Raw genomic sequence first — 23,034 nt, 5'->3', positions numbered from 1 at the left:
CCCCAATTTTAGCCACCCTCTCTGCTCATCAGGAGTTTGGGTGTCAAAGCGGGCATAGAACTCATTCAGCTCATCTGGAAGTGTGGTTTGGCTGGACGTGGCTACGCTACTCCGCTGTCAATAGTCTGTGATGTGCTGGAGCCCCGCCCACATGCGCCGAGGGTCTGAGGTGGAATAGTAGCCCTCCAGCTTCTGTCTGTACTGTTTTTTGGCCTCTCGTATGGACCTTCTCAGGTCATATCTGGCCTTTTTGTAGTCCTCAGCGGTGCCCATGACAAATGCAGTCGAACGAGCACGTAGCTTAGCCCTTACATCACAGTTCATCCACTGTTTTTGGTTAGGGTATTTTCTGTAATACCCGGTGGTGCTAACAGTCTCTATGCATGTGCTAATGTAGCCAGTAACAGCAGAAGCATATTCATCCAAATCAACAGTACAATCTTCCCTCCCCGCTGCAGTTTTAAACACATCCCAGTTTGTGCAGCCAAAGCAGTCCTGAAGTACTTGATCAGTTTCTTCAATGAGACCCAATGTATTTATAGAAATAATCTGTCAGCCAATTTTATTACAAAGCATTGTGATTGTATATATATATATATATATATATATATATATATATATATATATATATATATATATATATATTTTTTTTTTTTTTTTTGCAAGTCGTACATTATTATACGGTACACTTCCAATGTTAGCCGCGGCGGAAGTCGACTTTTATTTTGAAAGTGAATGTCCGGTAAACGTAAACAAAGTGCTGCCCTGTCTCTGCAAGGTAGGATCGCCTTTAACAATAACGCGCTTTTTACTTGACTGATAGTTAAATGTTAACATACAAGTTGAATAAAGTGCTTAGAACTCATACATACAATTAAAAAAACAGAAACCTTTCAACTGCAATGCTAACTTAACCAAGTGGTCGCCTGAAGTCAGGGTTATATCCGCAAAGAAGACGCTATACTTACGGATGGTTGTAATCACAACTATTTCACTTGATCACCAATAACACGTATACATATTACGAACTATATCGCTTTTCCACCGAACTGGTTCTAGTGCTAATACAACTAGTGCTGCGCTGTGCCAAAAATGACAGCAAATGAACTTTGACCCAATTTTGAGCTCAAGAGAGGTTATTAAATGGCGGGTAAATGTAAAGGCACCCTCGTGAGGACAAGCGGTATAAAAAATGGATGGATGATAATTGGGAAGGCAGCACCTATCTACCTTCTGACATTGTTTGGGTTTTTGATTTTTTTTTTTTTACTTAACGGTTTTACACATTTTTAATCATATCTAATCATTATAACTTTAAACTACTATCATTACCTTCTTTTGCTGATTGGCTGAGGGAAATCACATAATTCATGATATTGTTAACATTCTATTGTGAAACAGTAAATAAAGTTATTCTTTTTGTCTCCATTGTTCAGACTGTGGCCATGTCAGCCACACTTCGCTGGCTGTCTGGAGGTTGCAGGAGCTGGAGGTTGTTGTGCAGTGTCACCTGCCCCCCTCTCCACATTAGATGTGTCAGCAGTAGCGCTGAAGTGGGTGCAAAACCTGGTTCTGAGGAAGAGCAGCTCTGGGAAACAGCGGGCTCTTTACCCTTTTTTGCAGCCAGCCTAGGACCTTTCTTTCAGGACGGACCTGTGCTCAAGAACCCTTTTTTGGAGGATGCCTTGCTCAAAGGGTACTTGAGGCGACACCTGCCTCAGGAGGTGAGCGAGATATGGCCTCCACAAGACAACCTACAATAATAAACAATGAACAAAAATAATATAGAGACAATTATATAGGCTACAGTATCTCACAAAAATGAGCATACCCCTCATTTTAGCAACCATTACAGGATATCTTCTTAAGCGGCAATACAACATACTGTAAATATAACCTCGATATACTTTAGAGTAGTCAGTCTACAGCTTGTAAAGCAGTATAGTATAGATTTACAAGTATAGATTTACTCCACTGAAAATGACTCAGCAAATATATCCAAGTTTCATTGCTAGTATTGTCTCTCGAGAATATTGTAATAAAAAGAGTAGGTGAAATGTGAAAGGTGTATTGACTTTTGTGAGGTACTTCACATAGAGTATAATCGGCTCTACTATGATTGTGATGCAAAATAATAGACAGTGGTTGTACTTATCTGTACACAGGCAGTCTTCTCAGACTTGTGTGCCTTTGGCGAGCGTGTGGCCACTGAGGTGGACGGTTGGGGCAGAGAGTGTGAGGTCACTCCTCCGCGCCTGGTGCATTTTGACCCTTGGGGCCGCAGAGTGGACCAGATCTTGACCTCCCCGGCATGGAAACGCATGAAAGAGCTGTCGGCGTTGGAGGGATTGGTTGCCATTGCCTATGAGAGGTCGTTTGGAGAATGGAGGTCAAGAGGGTCCCGTTTTTTGTTTAGCTCATGTAACTCAATGGAATACTAGTTTTTTTATCGTTATTGACCTAATCAGCTGATTCAAGTGTATTTTTATTCCAGCCGGGTGTATCAGATGAGCAAGTTGTACCTCTTCTCCCCCTCGTCTGGACTCTACACTTGTCCTCTCGCCATGACTGATGGAGCTGCCAAAGTCATTCAGGTGAATAAAAACACATTTTCTGTAAAAATCTCTCCATTTCCTGCATCAGTCCAAATTGGGTGAAGGTGCATTCTCGAGTGTACTGTAGATCACTGAACCAAACAACTTAAAGCATCTACAGCCAATTTGGTCATGCCAGGAAGTGGCCCTTGACAGATAGAAAGTGATTTACAGTATACCCCATGTGTATGTGAAGTCCATAGGAGTTTCATGGCCGGTAGAAGAAGCCTACAATCGACTGACCACACGTAACCCTGAACGTTTCTGGACATCAGGACAGTGGATGACAGAGAGACAAGGAGGCTCTGATGTCTGTCAGTAGTTGGAGTTGTACTCGCGACTACTTTCTCAGACAAGACAAAAAGCCCACTTGTTTTGTTGCTTTATCGTACTCATTGCTTTTGTGTGTGTGTGTGTGTTTTCAGCCAGTGGCACAGAGACAGTAGCAGTTCCCCAAACAGATGGTTGGTACAAACTCCATGGCTTCAAGTGGTTCACTTCTGCCACTGATGCAGACATGACGCTCACACTGGCCAGAGTGCGCGACAGAGCAGGAGCAACTACTCCGGTACTGCTTGCACTACTGTGTGTGTGTGTGAGAGACGTCACTTTCTATGAACGACATTGCAGTTGTGTGTGTGTGTGCGTGTGTCTATGAATGACATTTCATCCATGATTGGGTGTGTGTGTCCTTCAGGGTAACCGAGGTTTGTCTCTGTTCTACGCCGAGGTGAGTCAAGACCAAGATGGCCGCCTGAGAGGGATAGAGGTTCAGAGGCTAAAGGACAAGCTGGGAACCAGACAGATGCCAACAGCTGAGTTACTGCTGGATGGGCTACTGGCACACAAGGTCAGTGTATTTACCACTGCAAGCTTGACCACAGGGGAGGGAAATTTTCTTGGAATTTTTAATTTTTTTACCCGTTACGAAACTCCATCTTTGTGGGAAAAATAATTGTTGAATTTTTTAATCTCAATTCTGGTGATTTAAAGTGGCACATTTGTCCACTTAAGTACTTACAAACTTAAAGTACATTTTGTACAAATGAAATACCAATCATCCTTAGAGGACCAATTGTATGCCATTTATGATTATAATGTAATTGAGTGCAAGTCAGATTTGTTGTGTATGTTCTCTGCTTCATTAAAAGCTGTCAGAAGAAGGAAGAGGTGTGGCCTCCATTGCCAACATGCTAACTATAACCAGGATCCACAACAGCGTCTCTGCAGTCGCAGCAATGAGAAGGCACGATACAGCTCAAGAACCTTGCATTGATTCATGACCAAGTTGCCTCTCCCCTGCTCTAAATACACAGATTAATAATTCTTATATACTCACAGGGTGGTCCAGTTAGCTCGTGACTATGCCACTCGCCGCACCGCTTTCGCAAAGCTTCTTAAAGACCACCCGCTACACATGCAGACTCTTGCCAGGATGGAGGTAACCTGAAGCTCCATTCACCATTTCCCGTCATGCTTTTCTCACACCTTTAAAAAAAACAAAACAAAAAATTACTATGATGCAGGTGGAGACCCGTGGAGCTTTCTTCCTGGTGATGGATGTGTGTCGCCTGCTGGGTCGAGAGGAGAGCGGCATCGCCACCCAGCTTGATACACACCTTTTGCGTCTGCTCACACCAGTTGTCAAACTCTACACCGGGAAACAGGTGAGCACAAACACATCTTCACTCCTTGCATGTGGTGTGGTTTTTCTGAGTGTTGTGCGACAAAAACAAAACTGTAGATTGAATTCCCCTTGAGGGGTCATAATTAGCGTCGTAATGTAAAAGGACTAATTTCAGGCAGTCGCTGTGGTGTCGGAGGGTTTGGAAAGCTTTGGCGGGCAAGGCTATATCGAGGACACAGGGTTGCCTGGAATACTTCGAGATGCACAGGTGAGGTCACCCCCCCCTCCCCCAATAAAGACATTTCAAAACCATTGTAAAAATGAATTAGTGAATGGCTTCAATGTAGGCTCTTAAGAGGACGAATTTCCTCTGGATCCAAGTGGGGACAATGTAATAGGACCATATACAAGCACAACAAGTTACAACCTGATCTAATGACATGAAATATACGGTACATACTGTACAGTATACGCATAAATGTGTTAAATGGGATTTTTCATGTTAAATTTGAATTGCTGCTAAATGCTAATGTGGCTGAATATGAAGCGGTAATGGAGGCCACAAAGAAAGGGGGAAAAAACCTAGAGCTGTCAAATGATTTAAAATCATATTAATCACAGTTTTCACATGAAGAAAACGTGACTAATCACCATTTGCAACTATGTGTAAAATATGACAATTGTAATTGTATTTATTTTATTAAAGGAAAGATAAATGACAGGACAGGATTATATACAGTATATTTGTGTGTATTAACTTTTAATAATAGCAGAACATTTGAATCACGCTTTAACCGTGTTACTACAGTATGAGCATTGAGGAGTTGCGTTCAAAGGCATCACTTCATCCAAGTTGAATTCATGTTTTGGGTGTATTTTCCGGGATTTTCGAGCACACTTAAATGCTGACAACAAAATCCATGTATTGTTCTTTGTCTTACTGTTTATTTAGACCACATGTACACGCATAATAAAGATGTTGTTGCGATGTTCAGAGATAGGAGTGTCCATGAATGCACCTCGTGTTGTTCCCAGGATGAATGGAGGGAGGTGTTTACCAGTTGGCGATAGTAAAAACATAAGAAAAAGTTGTACTGTTATGGCAATAAAAAAGTAAAATAAAGAATTTTAAAGAACCGACAAATATCTGCCACGTATTAATTTGGCTAATATGGTTAACTATTTGTATAAACAATACACACATCGTTTGCATTTATCTTAATAATATACAAATTTATTGTTGTGTTATTTTAAGATATTTCTCATCTCCGAGTACTCCGGTTTCCTCCCACATGCCAAAAACATGCATGTTAGGTTAATTGGCGATTTTAAATTGTCCATAGGTATGAATGTGAGTATGAATGGTTGTTTGTCTATATGTGCCCTGCGAATGGCTGGCGACCAGTCCAGGGTGTACCCCGCCCCTCGCCCGAAGGCAGCTGGAGTAGGCTCCAGCATACCCGCAACCCTAGTGAGGATAAGCGCCATAGAATGAATGGTTTTCTTTTGTGTTTGACTCTGAAACACGTTCGTAGGATCACATTTTGTTACATATTACAGCTTCTAACATTGCTAAACAATTAGCAAATATATGAAAGATGCATATTTTTTTCATTTAATGTAAAAGATTTGGATTTTTGGATTTTGAAAAAAATCATTTCACAATTTTTTTTAATGACATCATCACTGTGTAAACTGTGATGTAAATTGAATGGGAAAATCTTTGGACCAGTACCTACCCGTCACAGAATACTACAGGTTCATATATTAAAAACCCATGAACAGGGAAAAAAATGTTAAGTTTTCACACTTTTTTGTTCAGGTGCTGAGCATATGGGAAGGCACGACAAATGTTTTGTCTCTGGATGTTCTGCGCTGTGTGGCTCGGAGCTCAGGAATGGTTCTGCATGCTTATTTTACTCATGTCAAAGTAAGCACTAGATGGAAGAACAAGTCAAGCAAATTCACGTAATAGTCTAGTCAAACATACATTTATACTCTGTGTGTGTGTATTTATAGTCCCTCCTTGCAGGAGCTTCAAGTGTCTCCTCACTAGGCCCAGCTGTGAGAGCAGTAGACGATGCTCTCTCTAAACTGGAGGGCTTTGTCAGGGAGGCAGCCACCAGACCTCCAGTCTACCTGGAACTATCAGCCAGAGACCTGGCATATAGCCTGGCTCGCATCTATACAGGTAGACGATAAACACACCTCCAAAGAGCAAATGAAACTGACGTCCACTGACGGCACACTTCATTTTTAATAACAGGTGCTCTTCTCATTGACCATGCAAGTTGGAAAAGAGCGTCTCAATCAGACACCTATGCGGCGCTTAGGTAACGAAAAAAAAAATATATATATATATATATATATATATATATATACAGTGTATATATATAATTCAGAATGCAAATTACATTTTATATTGCTTCATCAGGTGGTGTGAACAGGATTTGTGCCCCGTCGTTTCTAACCAGGCGAGAGGCTGCTATGATCCCAACGCTCCAGGACTTGATGCAGCACTCGTGTATGACCAGACAACACAGAACTAAAATGGATGCATATTGTATTTCTAATGTGCTGTGCTGTACGTTCATTTAACGCTACTTATTATATTGTTTGACAAACTACATCTACATTCAGTGGAGGAGACAGAAATTTTGTATTGGAGTGGCCAAGGTGAGACCATTACTCACTTAAGGGTGGCAATAAGTTGATACCCGAAATGTCTAGCTGGCCAGTGGGGTCGCCACGTAGCTCCGCCACTGTCTACATTGAAGCATGGCAATTTAATTGGATGACATTCTGTCATCTGACACTATTGCAGTTTGTAACATGACGCCATTTCCCATTCTGTGCAGCACTGTGCAAAAGTCTGAGGCCACCAGTAGTCATTTTGACACAGTACAACAGTAAATAGGACAGACACAGATATGAAGATTACATTCAAAATACAGAAATTGTTTCCACCACATGGCACGTGGACCAAGGAAAAATCATTTCAATGTAGGTGAGGATCTGGATAAAGGTGCTAATATAGGAATTTGTTATTAAACAAACACATACACACGCCACAATTTTTTAACAATTCAGCCTTGGTAGGGGTCCGTGCTCTACAAAGTGAGCTAAAGTATTGCTAAAGCATAATAGTGGCCTAAGACTTTTTGCACGTTGCTGTACTGTATATATGCATTAATGCTTCTAATTGAAATACAGTGGATATGTACTGTGTGGAAGGGGTGTTTTAAATAGTTGCTTCACTCTTTACAGTCAGTGACACTAGATGTCTGTAAATAAAGTAAACCTGATATCCATGGGGCCTTGAGAAAATATGGGGGACGTTAATGTATCTGCTCCTAACTCTTAAGAAAATGTAATAAAATGACATTTCTTGTGCTCAGTCTGAGGTTGATAAAACTGATATAGTGTATCTCTACAAGAATGAAACGTGGTGTGCTGTGGAGGGGATCTCCTGGGCTTTCTAGTGATGATATTTGGGAGGTTCGTCCTAAGAAATCGAAAATTTGTATTCGCAAAAAGTTTGTTATACCAACCAGTATGCTTCATAGGCACGAGAGAAGTCAGTTATGACATTTATCCAGTTGTGCTTTTGATGTGTGTTTAATCAATAGTTGAAGGTGGTTAAACAACACATTTTTCCCATGCCCTCTGCGGTGGACATGAGGACTTGCTACTTTTTCATGTAACGTGATGAGGATGGTTGACGCAAAAATGCATGTGCGTAGCCAAGAAAGAAAAACTGCTTCTTGCAGAATCATTCATAGCATGACTGAAAAAGTGTGGTATCATTTTTACAAAGTTCCAAAACCAAAAAAAGTTCCAAGGTTCAAGTGACTGATATTTTTTCATGTCCGATGTTCATTTTAAACATGGAATATAAAAATATAAGCAAGCTTAGCTATGAATTACTTTACATTGTAAGTAATTTAAATTTGCTTTATGTAAAAAAAAAAAAAGAAAAAGTTGATACTAGCTATACATTCCTGTTGTACACTGCAAAAGACATTGCATAAAGATAAATACATTTTCTGACAAAAAAAAAGCATTGTAGCATTTAATTTATTATAAATAAGAGATTATTTCATGCCAAAAAATTCAGCTTGTATTTTTCTGGGTCTTGGGAGAATATGTATTCTCACAGACACACGTATACACTTTTTACTTAGCGTTGCTGAACTACTCAGTGACTTTACGAGATGTCAGTGAAGGCAGCAGACGTCAGTTCGTTTCGTAGTGGGTGGAGCTTTCGTTTGAGGTGTACACACTACAGTACAGTACACTGCATTTTTGGACATTTTCGCAGAAAGACTTAAAGACATTCAAAGGAACACGCCGCACGTGTACGCGAAAGGTTCTGCCATCCAGAATAACGACGTATATTTTAAGTCCTTGCTGCCACTCTCTTTTGGCTCAGTTTATCCAGAAAAACGGGAGAGTCCACCACACGGAACCAGCTTGAGCGGTTTTAGCTCGTAGCTGTCACCGGAATGGCCGTTTCTCCTGGATAGAAAACAGTCATAACTTTGACTTCTTATCTGTCTGTCTTGGTGGGGGCATTGTTGCACCAGCCGGCCTCTTCGGAGTCCTCTGTCCTGACGACCTAGACAGGTGTGGAAGTAGACGGAGGGTCCTTAAACGCCTCGCTGGTGGTCATGTCTCAGATAAAGAACAACGACGAGGTTAGTGAGATAATAATAATAGCAATAAGTCAACAACTCTACTGCACATCCTCATGTGTGCTTTAGTGGACATTATGATGTTGTCCTCATTTTGTTTTTAACCTGTCAGATTTTCAGCAGGTTTTGATCACATGATGACTTTTTTTTTAACGGATGACTATAATGTACTTGTTGATGTCAGGGCAACCTATACTGACTGTACACCTCAGCTATCAATAACTTATTGTACAGTTCTTCCTGTATACACCAATCCTCTTCCTCTTCCTTATTTTTGTTTTGTTTTATACTTTCATTAAATAGTAATAACCATTGTCATTAGGATAATTATACTTCAAGCGTCATTAGATTAATAATAGCTCAAGCAGGCTGTTTGACAAAATGTGTGGGTTTCCTACACAGGTACTCCGGCTTCCTCCCACATTCCAAAAAACACGCATGTTAGGCTAATATGTGTCCTGTGGTTGACCAGTCAAGTGTGTACCCCGTCTCACCCAAAGTCAGTTGGGATAGGCTCCAGCTCACCCGTGGCCCTAATGAAGGCAGAGTCCCCAGTTAGCTTTGCATGCATGTTTTGGGGATGTGGGAGTCATGGGGAGCATGCAAACTCCACAAAAAAATGTTCCAAATGGCGTTTCAAACCCAGATCCCCTGACTGTCAGGCACACATGCTCACCACGAGGCAACCGTGCCTAGTGCCATGGTTATGACTATAACTATACATTTTATGATGATTAGTGTAGTTTTACTTAGGGAAATATTTCCTGCAAAGTCCTCCCTATCTTCATCGGCACAAAACAGAAATCTTTTATTTTTCCCACAAAATGGTGACACTTTTCTCGACAGCTCTTTGTGATTTAATGTTTGATCTTTATGTAACCCCTAATGAATCAGCCAGGACTAATGCATGCCACGAGGGGATGTCGGGAAAGAATAACGTGTGCATGTGTGTGTGTGTGTGTGTGTATAGTGCGACTCTGTGATGAACGTCAGTGCTGCAGAGCGCTGTGCATTTGTCAAGAACACATCAGACTGTAACATGCAAGATGGCTTCATCAACTATCTACAAGTGGTCTTCTGTCTGCTTCCACCTGACCTCACCCCCCTCATCGTCACGTTCTGTGTAAGCCTTTTTCTATTTATATTGGCCCATGGCACATTGAAGAAATAAAATGAAACCAAAAAACCCAAGAAGGCACAATGTACAGAGACAAATCTGAAATTTTGATCCTAATAATTAATAATAACACAATGCTTTGCCTGTAAATATGTAAGAGTTTTTGCAGCTTTTTTACCAAATTAAAAAATATCTAAAAATATCAAAGTGGGCCCCTGCATCCTTTGATGTTTCAGTATGTGACCCTCAGTGGAACAAGTTTGGACACTCCTGACCTGTGTGTTATGTTTGCATCAAAGAAATAAATAGAACATATGATATTTTCTTCCTTCTGTTTCTCCATAGGTTATATGGTTGCTGTTTTTGTTCGTCATCCTTGGCCTCACTGCATCGAAGTTGTAAGTGTTTATATGTTTTTTTCTAGGGTTGTCACGTGATGAGACGATGCATGAAATTGGGCCCTCGAGAACGAGACAAGATGAGATTTAAACATGAATTTTAAGAAAAGTACAATGAAAAAAATATGACTTTTTATTTAACTGACTCACAAAACAATGCAAGTGCGTTTTGAAATGTTTCTTGTCCCACAAATTGATGCTAAATGATATTATTGTCAACATTTTTTTAGACCAAATGAACCACTGTTACGATAATATAGACTAAAAATAAGCAAGGCAAGACAAGGTAAGTTTATTTATCGAGCGCAATTCATACACAAGGTGCTTTACATAAAAGAAGGGCAAAATCACTTCATAGAATAATTTCATAAAAACATAAAGTCATTCTAAAATCATGACATAAAATTCCATAAATCATTCCATAAAACAAAAAAAGATTAAAAATGAAGAGTGCAGATAAAATACTTTCAGCTGTCATATGCACAGTTGAATAGCTGAATAGTGTTTTCAGTTTGGATTTGAACATTGCCAAAGTTGAGGATTGTCGCACATCTTCTGGAAGACCGTTCCAGATTTTGGCAGCAAAAAAACTGAAACGCAGCCTCACCTTGTTTAGTCCCGACTCTGGGCACCCGCTGGAGACCACTTCCTGAGCTTCTCAGAGCTCCAAGTGGTTTATGTGGCTCTAACATGTCAGAGATGTACTTTGGTGCAAGACCACGAAAAGACTTGTACACAAGCAGAAAGCTGTTTTAAAGTCTATTCTCTGAGTGACAGGAAGCCAGTGAAGAGACTTGAGTCCTGGACTAATATGGTCATATTTCCTGGTTCTAGTCAGGACTCGAGCAGCAGCATTCTGGATGCACTGCAGCTGTTTTACAGCTCATTTAGAGAGTCCGGTGAGAAGGCTGTTACAGTAGTCTAGCCTGCTGAGGACAAAGCCATGGATTAGTCTCTCTGAATCTGTCTTAGACGCTATTCCCTTGATTTTGGCAATGTTTTTAGGTGGTAAAAAGCTGATGATGTTATTGATTTAATGTGGCTGTTAAAGTTCAGATCTGAGTCCATTATTAACCCTTGATTTCTGATGCAAACCTGATGATTAGGTTTTAGACAAAGAGTCTTAAGGTGGCTAATAACACTTTCTCTTTGTTTCTGTGGGCCAAAGACAATGATTTCAGTTTTGTCTGCATTTAGCTGGAGAAAGTTGTTTTGCATCCACACACTGATCTGTTTGATGCAGTGACAAAGTAAATCTGCAGCAACATGTTCGCCTGCCGTCAGTGACGATCTGAGATCTGAGTGTCGTCTGCATAGTTGTGGTAGGACACATTGCAGCTGCGTATTAGCTGGCCTAAAGGAAGCATGTACGGATTGAACAACAGGGGTCCCAGGATTGTCCCCTGGGGAACCCAACAGGTCATAGCCATTTGGTCTGAGACACAGTTACAAATTCCAACAAAGTACTTCCTGTCCTCCAGATAGGACTTGAACCAGTTTAGAGAAGTACCAGAGATTTCCACACAGTTTTCTAACCGTGTAATAACACATGGTCAACTGTGTCAAAGGCAGCGCTCAGGTCCAGCAGAACTAAAAGTGATACTTTGTCTGCATCTGTATTCAGACGCATATCATTTGCCACCTTGATCAGAGCTGTCTCAGTGCTGTGGTGGGGCCTAAAGCCTGATTGGAAAGCATCAAACACATTGTTAGAGGAGAAAGTCAGTAAGCTGTTGGTGTGCAACCTTTTCTAAGACTTTTCCCAAGAATGGTATGATATGGGATGATAATTGTTCAGCAATGTGGCATCAAGACTGCTCTTCTTCAGAAGAGACTTAATGACAGCAGTTTTTAGGGCCTTTGGAAATGTTCCAGTCTGAATTGAGATGTTAACTAGATGAGTCAGTTGTGGTAGCAAACTGCTCAGCACAGACTTTAGAAATCTAGTGGGTAACTCACCAAGGCAGCACGTCGATGGACCCAGACTACAGATGATCTCTTCAACTGTTTTGTCAATGACAGGTGTGAAGTGTGTCAGCTTGAGGTGTTTTGATGGCTGCAGAATATTTATTTGTGTTGTGGAAATGATTTCATTTTTTATACCTTAAACTTTGTCATGAAAGAATGTTGCAAACTCATTGCACTTAGATGTTGAAATGAGTTGTAAGGACAGTGAAACAAGAGGGTTTGTTAATCTGTTAACTGTAGCAAACAGTACACGAGAGGCGCTACTACAGTTGGTGATGATTTCAGAAAAATAACTCTCCCTTGTTCCACACAACGTTTGGTTGACAACACATAGCTTTTCATTGTAAACCTCATAATGAACCTGGAGCTTTGACTTGCGCCATCCCTTTTCTGTGCCCTGACAGACTCATCTTTTCTCGATGGCACCTTTTGCTTACTTTTAGCCATTCTTACTTTGACAGGAGCAATGGTATCCAAAACATTTACAACACTTGATGTATAAGAGATAACAGATCATCAACATTAGAACACGGAGTGTTTTCAAACCTAATCCTTGCCACAAACTGTGTCCCTGTGCTGTCATTAATGAGTCTTCCCTGAACAACTGCAGACCCAACTGCTGGTTTGGGTGTAACAGACAGGTCAAAGAAAACACAAAAGTGATCAAACAAAGCAACATCCACAACATCTATATTTGAAATAGCAACACCCTTAGTAATGATCAAATCAGGAGTGTGCCCTCTATTGTTGGTGGGCTCAGTCACATGATGAGTTAGACCAAACATTTCAAGGACAGCAGTGAGTTCTTTAGCATGCCTGTCATTAGCTACATCCACATTCAAGTTTCACTCTGTTTGCCGTTGTTCTATGGAACATCATTGTGCTATGAAGTGTCTAAGTGCTGAACCAATACACAGAGTGAACACTCCTGCCTGTTGGGAGGTGTGGGACGAGGAAAACTGCCATGCATGCACATGGTAATGGCTGTTCATTGTCATTTATCATGTCATTGTATTTCTTTATTGTGACCATGCAATAAATGAATTAAATAATTATGTAAATAAAATAAATACACACACACATATATATATATTTTTTGTTTTGTTTTGTTTGTTTTTTCTGAATCTCATCACGTTTTAAACTCGCGAGGACTCCGCTAGTTCTTGTCGTTGATGTTCATGGAATGACACGTGAAATGTCCCGTTCATCATGTTACTGCTGCTTCGGGTCACATGTGCATTCACCAGGAAATTTTCATCAGTTTCACTTCACTGGTGTGACTGTGAGCTTCCCTCGGTGGAAGTGTAATGTTCTGCTTTTTGACATGAGTACAGTACAATGACCACAAGTGAGAAAGGAGTCTGTTCATAAATCTGAGCAGGGAAATTATCCAAAAGAGTTTTTCATAAAGTTCTTGTTTGTGTTTCTCCTCAGTTTCTGTCCCAACTTGTCAGCCATCTCCACCAGCCTGCACCTCACCCACAACGTAGCAGTATCCTTCAAGGCTACACCTGAAGCTCTGCTATTGGCTACTATTGCATGAGCCATCTGTTGTCTGACCAATCAGAGCACAGCTGGCTTGCTGGATGTGGTCCATGCCTTGCAATGGGATTTGGCTCTGAGTCACCTTACGGCCATTGTGGTTTTACTATCAACAATCTGTTTATGTTCATTCTGAGTAGGAACCCTTTTGATTTTGATTGATTTTGAATGATACCTAAGAGTAAAAGGGCGAGGAAGCTGAGGTCAGTGATCAAATCAGTGCAGGTGGTCCTTGCCATTTTGTGGTTACATACACGCTCTCCCATAAATTTATTAAAAACGTTTTAAATTTTGGCCTGTAAACTACTTACAGTGGAACAATACACTTTTTACAATTCTACAATTTCTCTGGGAGATTGTTAAAGTGTCTATCTATCTATTGTATAATAACATCTACACAGACGTTGTAACAATCTCTTTTTTGCCAAAATAGGCCAATGTTGGCCGAACCACGCCAAAACAACATCCATCCATCCATTTTCTAGGCCGCTTATCCTCACTAGGGTTGCGGGGGTATGCTGGAGCCTATCCCAGCTGACTTCGGGCGAGAGGTGGGGTACACCCTGGACTGGTCGCCAGCCAATCACAGGGCACATATAGACAAACAATCATTCACACTCACATTCATACCTGTGGACAATTTAGAGTCGCCAATTAACCTAACATGCATGTTTTTGGATGTGGGAGGAAACCGGAGTACCCGGAGAAAACCCACGCATGCACGGGGAGAACATGCAAACTCCACACAGAGATGCCCAAGCACCTCACATAACTGCCAGGGCCCGGTTGTTCAAAACCACTGGTTAACCCCTAATCACCGGTTAAACTCTTAACCCGCCATTAGCTAACTGCGTTGTTCAAAACATGCTTAGTCACATCGTTAGTTAACAGCACGGTAAAAATTAACCGTGACGTCACTGGCCAGCGCCAATATATCCCACAATTCCTCATTTTGTTGTCTTCCTGTTTAGCAAAAAAAAAATGATAGCAGAACGATTGAACAAATTTAAAAAAGAAATTAAACAAATATTTTTTGTTAAATATATCATGAATTAAAGTAAGCAATATTTAACTTAGTTTCCAGCTTTACAGCAAAATGAACTATGCCGGATACCGCAACTACTTAACCAGCCTTCAAAGTAAGAGCCCAGATGCGCTTAACTTAAAAATGTTCAAATTGTATTCTGCAACAAATTTTATGAATTAAAACAAGCGAGCAATTTATGAACGACACAATTAAATAAAAATGTTTTTGGTTAAAAATATTTTGCTCAGCACAAACTGTTGTAGTTTGGAAAAATACTGAAAGTCGGCTTGCCTTCAGCGTACTGTAAGAGTCTTAGAGTTCAACCTAATATTGGTGCCAAGATGATAATACGTATACTAGCTATTCATGTATAAGCGACACATATTTACCAAATGCATGTTTTATTTGTTGTTGTTACACAAGTTGCCTCAAATTGCAAGTTCATAAAAATACAATCTTGTGACGCCGATAAAGCCTCAAATACGTAGCTCTATGTACAATTATTCCAAAATTCAAAATAGTTGTTCTTGAGCATGACTAAGATAGAATTTGCACGCTTAACACGGTCCGATAAAACAGTTTCCTTTCAAAGTAACGTGTGAAGTAATGCACAACCCAGACATCAGCAATGCACGTAAAGAGATGTGACAGTGTGGCATCACGAAGGCAGCGTTAGCCGCCAACTCCATCTTGACAGTTAACCGCCTGTTAAAAAGGTAGCGGTGGTCCTCAGGTGTGTTAACTTTAACGTCAAGTTAACAGCCGGTTAACCGGGTTTTGGACGACAGGACAACGGTGCCGGTTGGCTAAGTCTAGTTAACCAATGGTTAAATAAATAATCGAGTTTTGGACAACCGGGCCCAGGTTGCTACAGTATTCTTGAACATGTTAAAAGAGCTGCTCTTATGAAGGTGACAGTAATAATTAAGCAGTGTAGTGGTCTTATTGTTGAGATGCAAAGGTTGCTATTTCATTTGAGTTTTGCGTTTAATGTTTTCTTACTGTATTTTATGTCCTTCATGTGTTCTGTGTACAATGTGAGGGACTCGTACGTGCGCAATTTTTACTCACAGTTTTCAACCAACAGTAGTTTTCAATTATCAGGCTGCTGTTGAAGAACCGCATCGATTTTAAAGGGTAGCTGCTTGTTTGAAGTGACAGCTCAGAAGATATTGATGTTTCTCTTCTGCACACATTTTTGCTTTCAAGGTGTATTTATCTAGATCACGGGCGTCCAAAGTGCGGCCTAGGTTTTTTTTTTTATTGGCTCATGTCACATTCTAAAAATATAATTTAACAAGAAACAAAAAACCCCCCCCAGCAGCACAAAAGAAAAAAGCCGCAGTAATTTTACTTCATTTTCATCCATCCATTTTCTATGCTGCTTCTCCTCATTAGGGTGGCGGGGGTATGCTGGAGCCTATCCCAGCTGACTTCGGGCGACAGGCGGGGTACACCCTGGACTGGTCGCCAGCCAATCACAGGGCACATACAGTATATACAAACAACCATTCACACTCACATTCATACCTATGGACAATTTAGAGTCACCAATTAACCTAACATGCATGTTTTTGGACTATGGGAGGAAACCGGAGTACCCGGAGAAAACCCACGCATGCACGGGGAGAACATGCAAACTCCACACAGAGATGCCCAAGCACCTCACATAACTGCCAGGGCCCGGTTGTTCAAAACCACTGGTTAACCCCTAACCACCGGTTAAACTCTTAACCCGCCATTAGCTACGGGGAGAACATGCAAACTCCACACAGAAATGCCCAACGGAGAATCGAACCCAGGTCTTCCCGATCTCCAGACTGTGACTGTGTGGCCACCATGCTAACCACTAGACCTCCGTACGGCCATTTATTTCATTTGAATAAAGTCCAAATATTAAGAGAAAAACATTCGATCTAGCAAGAAAATTCGGAATTTTACCAGAATTAAAAAAAGGGAAATCAATCAAATCAATTTACAAACATGCTGGTTTACAAAATATCAAGTGGCCCTTTTATCCTTTCCTTTTTCAGTATGTGGCCTTCGGTGGAAAAAGTTTGATCTAGATTGTATCGCTCAAAGCAAGAACTTTATTGATTTTGAATGATATTCACCACAAGATGTCTGAGGCAGGTGTTGTACCCTATGCTACGGTTGTTCATGTCATTTCCAATGGATTGATGTTCGCTCACACTCTCATTGCCCACACTTTTCTTACTTATTGTCCATATTGTTGAATTATCTCTCCTTGACTATAGTGTTTGTGTTGAGGGCGTGACCTTTTTGGCTCTTGGTAATGGCGCCCCAGACGTCTTCAGTGCCATTGCAGCCTTCTCCCGCCCTCACACGGCTGGCCTGGCTGTTGGAGCATTATTCGGTATAGGCATACTTTATCTATTGCCCAAATAAGCCTTTAAGTTGAAGGATAAATGTCCACCCTGCTGCTATAAGATGTTTTCCCGTCAACCTGCTTTGCCCGTCAACATCCACAGGAGCTGGCATATTTGTCACCACCGTCGTCGCTGGCAGCGTGGCGCTCGTCAAACCTTTCACTGTGGCCTCCCGTCCCTTTTTGCGTGACGTCATCTTCTACATGGTGGCGGTGTTCTGGACTTATCTCATCCTGTACAGAGGAACCACGACGCTGGGGGAAACACTGGGTACACACTTCATCGCTACCCCAAAACACGAACTAGCTTGAGGTCAAATTCATACATTCCAATAATTTTGTAGCTGTTTAAAAAAATGAGCAAAAATAAAAAGGATGAAAAATAAGTAAAATACTGAATTAAAAATATACAATACATCAATATAAAATCAATTGGAGTGTCAAAATAATGTGTGTATATGTATATCTACATATTATATATGTATTATTATTGTTTTACCATTTAAATCAACATATTATCTACCCGCTGTCGCAAGAAAAAGTTATACTAAAAAAAGTTATACTATGGTTATACTATTACTGTTACTGTCAGTGTAACTTGAGTTTTCTCTCCGATCTGTCCTGACGTGTGTAGGGTACCTGGGTCTCTATGTGCTGTATGTGATGACGGTAATCATCAGTGCATACATCTACAGCCGACAAAAACGTCTGAGCAATGCAAGGATGGACGGTGTTTCACATATTCAAGGTTAGACAGAAGCTGATAGAAGCGCTGCAGGTGTTTCCACCGATGCCACTAACGCTTTGTTTCCTCTGCAGCGGAGTCGGAGTCGTCTGATTCGTACGAAAACGAGGTTCCCTGCTTGCTAGCTGCGACGCAACAACCGGAATACGGTAGGGGAGCGCACCCGTGCTTATTCAGGATTATATTACAGTCGTCCCTTGCCACATCACGCTTACGCGTACTCAAAATATATTCATTAATAAATCACCGCAGTTTAGTGGTTGATGACGATTCTACATATTTTGGCCTAAGTTAATCATTTTCAAGCACAAAAAATGGCTAAATGAACTAAAATACAAATATAAGGCATTCAGAAAATGCACTGAAAGACACATTGTGATATGTATTCTACACTGTCACTAGGTGTCAGTAATGTTACATAAAGACGGAAAGAATTCTCCCAAAGCAAATATGTGTGAGTCTATATTATGTCATTTTTTCAGTTATCATGTCTACTATATTGACTGTAGAGGTGTTATATGGTGTCTAGGAGGCTCTGATCATGTTAAAAATTGTATTTAGAAGGTTATAAACAGGTTTTCTATGCTTAAACTATGAAAATATTTCATTTGTAAAGAGGAAATTCCACTTATCACGGTCGAGTCTGGAACCAGTTAACCATGATAAACGAGGGATTACTGTCACATGAACATGTATGTCTTGTCTGCTTCAGAGTCGGAATACAGGCCACTTCTGCATTACACGGAGTCCACCAAACAGATCCTGCTGACCTCGCTCAACCCGGTGGACACCAGGAAGTGGAGGAGGGAATCGTGGAAGTGGAGAGTCGTTAAAGTATTTAAGGTGCGAGGAGGCAGACACCCAAAGCCTAACACTGTGCCAAGTCTTTATTCCATGTTGTTCTATTTTTCCACCTCTTTTAAATCATCAAAACCACAATCTAGCCTTGGTGCTGGAGTTTAAAAGTGCTTTCAGTGAGCTCTACAGGAACCATGCTGTTTTGTGTCTGTAGCTTTCTTGCTAATGGGCTGCGTTTGCCCACACCTGCCTCTGACAAGAAGCACTATTGTGCACTTCAGCTGTTATAACATTGCTAAAAAGTCCATTTTGCATAATAAGGACTTTTAAACTGTCATGTCCGCCCCTCAGACGCCCGTGGAGGTCATGCTGCTGCTGTGCATTCCTGTTGTTGATCTTGATAAGGAAGACAAGAACTGGAGACGGCCACTCAACTGTCTGCATTTGATCACAGCCCCACTCGTGTGTGTGCTCGCCTTCCAGTCTGGACTATGTAAGCAGAAAGGACTGTATCCCACTCGGGGGGGTCATTCAGAATTTTTGGTGTACAGTATTTTGGCATTTGACATTTAACATTAAATCAAAATGTATGGCAGCTGTCATACATACTGTAGGTGTAACACAAAGCGCCTCATGTTAGCTTTCCCCCAGCTTGTCCAACACAGTCTTAAGTAATGAGGTTTAAAAGAAGAAACTTAAGTTGTAAATAGCTAACAGTTGTAAATAGCTACATTAATTGATAAAAACATTTAGTGAAGACGGGTTCGACAAAATCAAACCATAAAGAAGATGAAGTAAAACGTGAAAAGAAAGAAATTAAGTAACACTAGGTGCAGTGTTCCCTCGTTTATTGCGGGGGATAGGTTCCCAAAATAGTCGGCAATAAGTGAAATCCTCGAAGTAGCCATCTTTTTTTACAATTATTATATATGTTTTAAGGCTGTAAAACCCCTCACCATACACTTTAAACACTTTTCTCAGACAGGCATTAACATTTTCTCACATTTCTCTCTTGTTTTAAACACTCGAAAAAGTTCAAACCTTCGTTTGAACTTTAATGATCAACACAAGAAATTATTAAGCCACTCGCGCATATTTCACTCATACGACCGTGCCTTTCCATCCTGGCGACGTTCTGCTGTACTGTAGCGTTTTTGTATCCTTGTTAAAACATTTTGCTGCAGACGAACCGAAGATTCATTAACAAGCTAGCAAGCAAGCTAGCGACACAGGAGACCTGGCAGGACGGCACAAGGGAGGTTGATTGACAATGGTCTACAGCCAATCAAGACGCAGAAAACAATGGGCGGTGCAGACAGATGAGAAAGAGAAGAGATAGACACTTCCCACAGTGCAATTCTTCTTAAAGGGCCACGCTCGGCCTGTAACAGCATTCGTACGCTGTGATAAAAAAAAAGATGCACAAAAAAAATCCGAAAAACAGCGAATCCACGAAAGGTGAACCGCGATAGAGCGAGGGAACACTGTAAAGTGATTCAAGTACTTAAAAAGAACTATCTTTTGTTGTAAATTCAATGCAGTGCCAAGGCTTGACAGTAGGTGGCAGTAACGTGCATAAGCCAGACAATAATAGACCTGTTAAGAATGCAGAAGAGTTAATTTAACGTGAACTCAATAAGTTTGTTATTGGAATCTGATTGCTCTGTTAAACGATGTACTAAAATGAAAACAACTGGATGATGTCTGGTGAGCTACATTGTGGCGTTCTTTTCGTATGATCTTGCTCTTCGTGCATTCCCACCTGCTTTTTTCTGTCTAGTTGGCGATTATTTGATTGAAGGACAGTTTCCTGTGTGGGTGCTGACTCTTCTCCTTGGACTCTTCCTGTCTGCTATTGTCTTCTGCAGCACCACGAATGAGTGCCCCCCGAAATATCACCCAGTAAATATGCCTTCCAGCTCTAATGCCCCCCAAAAGTATGCAATATAAAGCTCCACCTTTCTTGGTCCTCATCTAACCTGATGTTGTTTTTGTCAGCTCTTTGCTATTTTGGGCTTTGTCGTGAGTGCAGTGTTGATCAGTGCAGCGGCATCAGAGGTGGTCAGCCTTCTGCACATGCTCGGAGTGGTGCTCAGCCTTAGTAACACTGTGCTGGGCTTGACTCTTCTGGCCTGGGGCAACAGCATAGGAGGTGAGTTATCTTTTTGAAAATGTGTGTACATGGACATGTCTTGAATAATCATACCCCGACCCGTTCTTGTTTTAGACTGTTTTTCAGACATCACTATTGCAAGACAAGGTTACCCAAGGATGGCCATCTCAGCCTGCTTTGGAGGCATCATTTTCAGTATCCTTATTTGCACACTTTGATTGGATTCTCTCTGCTCTCTCCTTTTGTCTGGAGGGTCACATTCTCTTGTGATTGTCCGTCGGATGATCACAACATTTATTTTTGTCCAAGGGACGCAACAGGTCTGGACTCTGAAGTGGCTCTATGAAAATTCATACGGCCTCATCAGACCACATTTCCATTGCTTCAATGTTCTATTTATTTATTTAACAACCCGCAAAAAAACAATACAACGTACTTATTATGACACAAAAAGTGAAATCCAAGCATGATTAAATAACTCTGTAGAGCAAGACACATCTTCCGGAAGCAAGTAGTGGCCTGTTTAAGGTACAAAACAGGACGTTACAATCTAAAATAAAGGTCAACAATATTTATTTTTGACTCACAAGATATGTTTTTGAACAATATGCTTTATCTTAAGTAATATACAGTATGTACTCAAATCTGAACAAAATAATCCGCCAAAAGAACAAGAAAATGTGAACAAGAAAACAAGAAAAAGCATATTTTAAGTAAGATTTTAGTACATATTATATAAAATAAGCTAATCGGTCGAACATGGTAAGCAACAAATCATGTATTTTTCATAGGTTAGGTTTTTTTGGTTCTCATCAAGGAATTTAAAATTGATATGATAGAGACTTTCTGATTGATAGCGTGTTTCATGGGTTTACTGGGTTTCGTACATTACAGCCATCTAATTTATCTTATTTATTATGCATTGTGTAAAACAAAGACATGACGTGTGTGGTAAAAAGGCAGTGTGCTAGCATGAATTAACTTGAGACAAATGTGCACATTAGCACTCAATAAGTCATCAAAACTTACCTTTATGCATTCCCACATAGTATCAGCATTTGACACCAAATATGAGGTGAAAGAAAAATGGTAAAAATACAGTAGTAGTCTATCTGTGCGGCATGAGATAAAGTTAGCACACGCACAATGGGCATGCGTCAAGTGAGACGGATGTAACAGAGAGAATCCGGCCACTTTTCAAAATAAAACAACATGGAAATTATTTTTTCTTTCTATGCGGCCCGGGGGTTGGGGATCACTGGTCTAAATAACATCGTCAGTGACTTCATTACTTAATAGAGGGTTTTACCTGCAGTCTGTGCTTTACTTCAAACTGAGTGGTTGTTTTTGATTTAGCCAGTTGTTTATTTGTGAATGCCCTTAACTGCATCATCACCAGACATGCTGTTTGGAGTGGGCTTAGGCTGTCTGGTGCAGATGATGAAAACACACTCTGCAGTGCAGGTCATTTACACAAAAAGCACACAGAGGTCATCTGCAAATCAGTACTTTTTAAACCCTCTGCTGTTCTCCTCTGCAGCTGGAACCAGATGGACTGCTGACGTGGGTTCTGGCAGGATCTCTGGGTGTGTCTTTGGTTCTGTCGTTTGTCGTTGTTCCACTGAGCCGCTTCCACTTGGGTCGGCCCTACGGCATTTTCCTCCTCATCTTCTACGCCACCTTCCTCGTGGTTGCTCTGCTCACCGAGTTTGGCTCCATCTAAGCCGTGCAGGCTCACATGAGGGATGCAAAGCGACACACCTCGACAAGTGACTTTGAAGCACTTTTTTTTTTTTTTTTTTTTTACTGCACTTGACGACTGCCGACAAGCTCGCTGGGCTTTTATTCATGGAGCTAAGCGGTTTTTGCTCAGGAAAATTACTGTGACATCAATCTTCTGCATAGCTTTTTAAATCTGATGCCAGTTTTAAATAGGGACAGAATGATACATTATGACAATCAAGCTGCTTTGTGATAATAAACACCTTTTACATACTGTTACACTTTTTCTTTTTAAATTAA

The 23,034-nt window shown here is 40.8% G+C and overlaps 2 protein-coding genes across 3 annotated transcripts; both read left to right on the top strand.

Moving 5' to 3' along the window:
- The first annotated feature begins 736 nt into the window (after window positions 1-736).
- LOC129179997 (acyl-CoA dehydrogenase family member 11-like) lies at window positions 737-7,751 on the top strand. The gene is made up of 15 exons (XM_054773942.1): window positions 737-778; window positions 1,437-1,724; window positions 2,166-2,389; window positions 2,495-2,594; window positions 2,791-2,908; window positions 3,020-3,162; window positions 3,292-3,444; window positions 3,746-3,840; window positions 3,936-4,035; window positions 4,121-4,261; window positions 4,397-4,489; window positions 6,044-6,151; window positions 6,241-6,412; window positions 6,488-6,554; window positions 6,656-7,751. The coding sequence occupies exons 2-15, from the start codon at window positions 1,446-1,448 to the stop codon at window positions 6,768-6,770; spliced, it is 1,908 nt and encodes a 635-aa protein (XP_054629917.1). The 5' UTR covers window positions 737-778; window positions 1,437-1,445; the 3' UTR covers window positions 6,771-7,751.
- A 702-nt stretch (window positions 7,752-8,453) lies between these two features.
- Window positions 8,454-23,010, top strand: slc8b1 (solute carrier family 8 member B1). Of its 2 annotated transcripts, XM_054773943.1 has the most exons (15): window positions 8,454-8,918; window positions 9,886-10,038; window positions 10,378-10,430; window positions 13,833-13,890; window positions 17,239-17,344; window positions 17,460-17,627; window positions 17,991-18,104; window positions 18,176-18,250; window positions 18,814-18,944; window positions 19,251-19,392; window positions 20,680-20,801; window positions 20,898-21,051; window positions 21,127-21,207; window positions 22,412-22,476; window positions 22,553-23,010. In XM_054773943.1, the coding sequence occupies exons 1-15, from the start codon at window positions 8,892-8,894 to the stop codon at window positions 22,733-22,735; spliced, it is 1,632 nt and encodes a 543-aa protein (XP_054629918.1). In that variant the 5' UTR covers window positions 8,454-8,891; the 3' UTR covers window positions 22,736-23,010. The 2 variants fall into 2 exon arrangements, with proteins under 2 accessions (XP_054629918.1, XP_054629919.1); XM_054773944.1 differs by lacking the exon at window positions 8,454-8,918 and having other exon boundaries at window positions 9,891-10,038; window positions 13,833-13,891; window positions 17,241-17,344.
- Window positions 23,011-23,034: the final 24 nt, after the last annotated feature.

Source organism: Dunckerocampus dactyliophorus, chromosome 4, assembly GCF_027744805.1.
Source record: "Dunckerocampus dactyliophorus isolate RoL2022-P2 chromosome 4, RoL_Ddac_1.1, whole genome shotgun sequence".
Lineage (NCBI taxonomy): Eukaryota > Metazoa > Chordata > Actinopteri > Syngnathiformes > Syngnathidae > Dunckerocampus > Dunckerocampus dactyliophorus.
The sequence above is the reverse complement of the archived record's forward strand: the minus strand, read 5'-3'. Positions and strand labels throughout refer to the sequence as shown.

Bases quoted from the DNA above. Each gene is read 5' to 3' on its own strand.
- LOC129179997 (XM_054773942.1), top strand. From the start codon at position 1,446: ATGTCAGCCACACTTCGCTGGCTGTCTGGAGGTTGCAGGAGCTGGAGG. The intron at 3,445-3,745 runs GTCAGTGTATTT...CTTCATTAAAAG, and splicing joins ATGGGCTACTGGCACACAAG to CTGTCAGAAGAAGGAAGAGG. The intron at 3,841-3,935 runs GCACGATACAGC...ATATACTCACAG, and splicing joins GCAGTCGCAGCAATGAGAAG to GGTGGTCCAGTTAGCTCGTG.
- slc8b1 (XM_054773943.1), top strand. From the start codon at position 8,892: ATGTCTCAGATAAAGAACAACGACGAG. The intron at 10,431-13,832 runs GTAAGTGTTTAT...GTTTCTCCTCAG, and splicing joins GGCCTCACTGCATCGAAGTT to TTTCTGTCCCAACTTGTCAG. The intron at 18,105-18,175 runs GTTAGACAGAAG...TTTCCTCTGCAG, and splicing joins CGGTGTTTCACATATTCAAG to CGGAGTCGGAGTCGTCTGAT.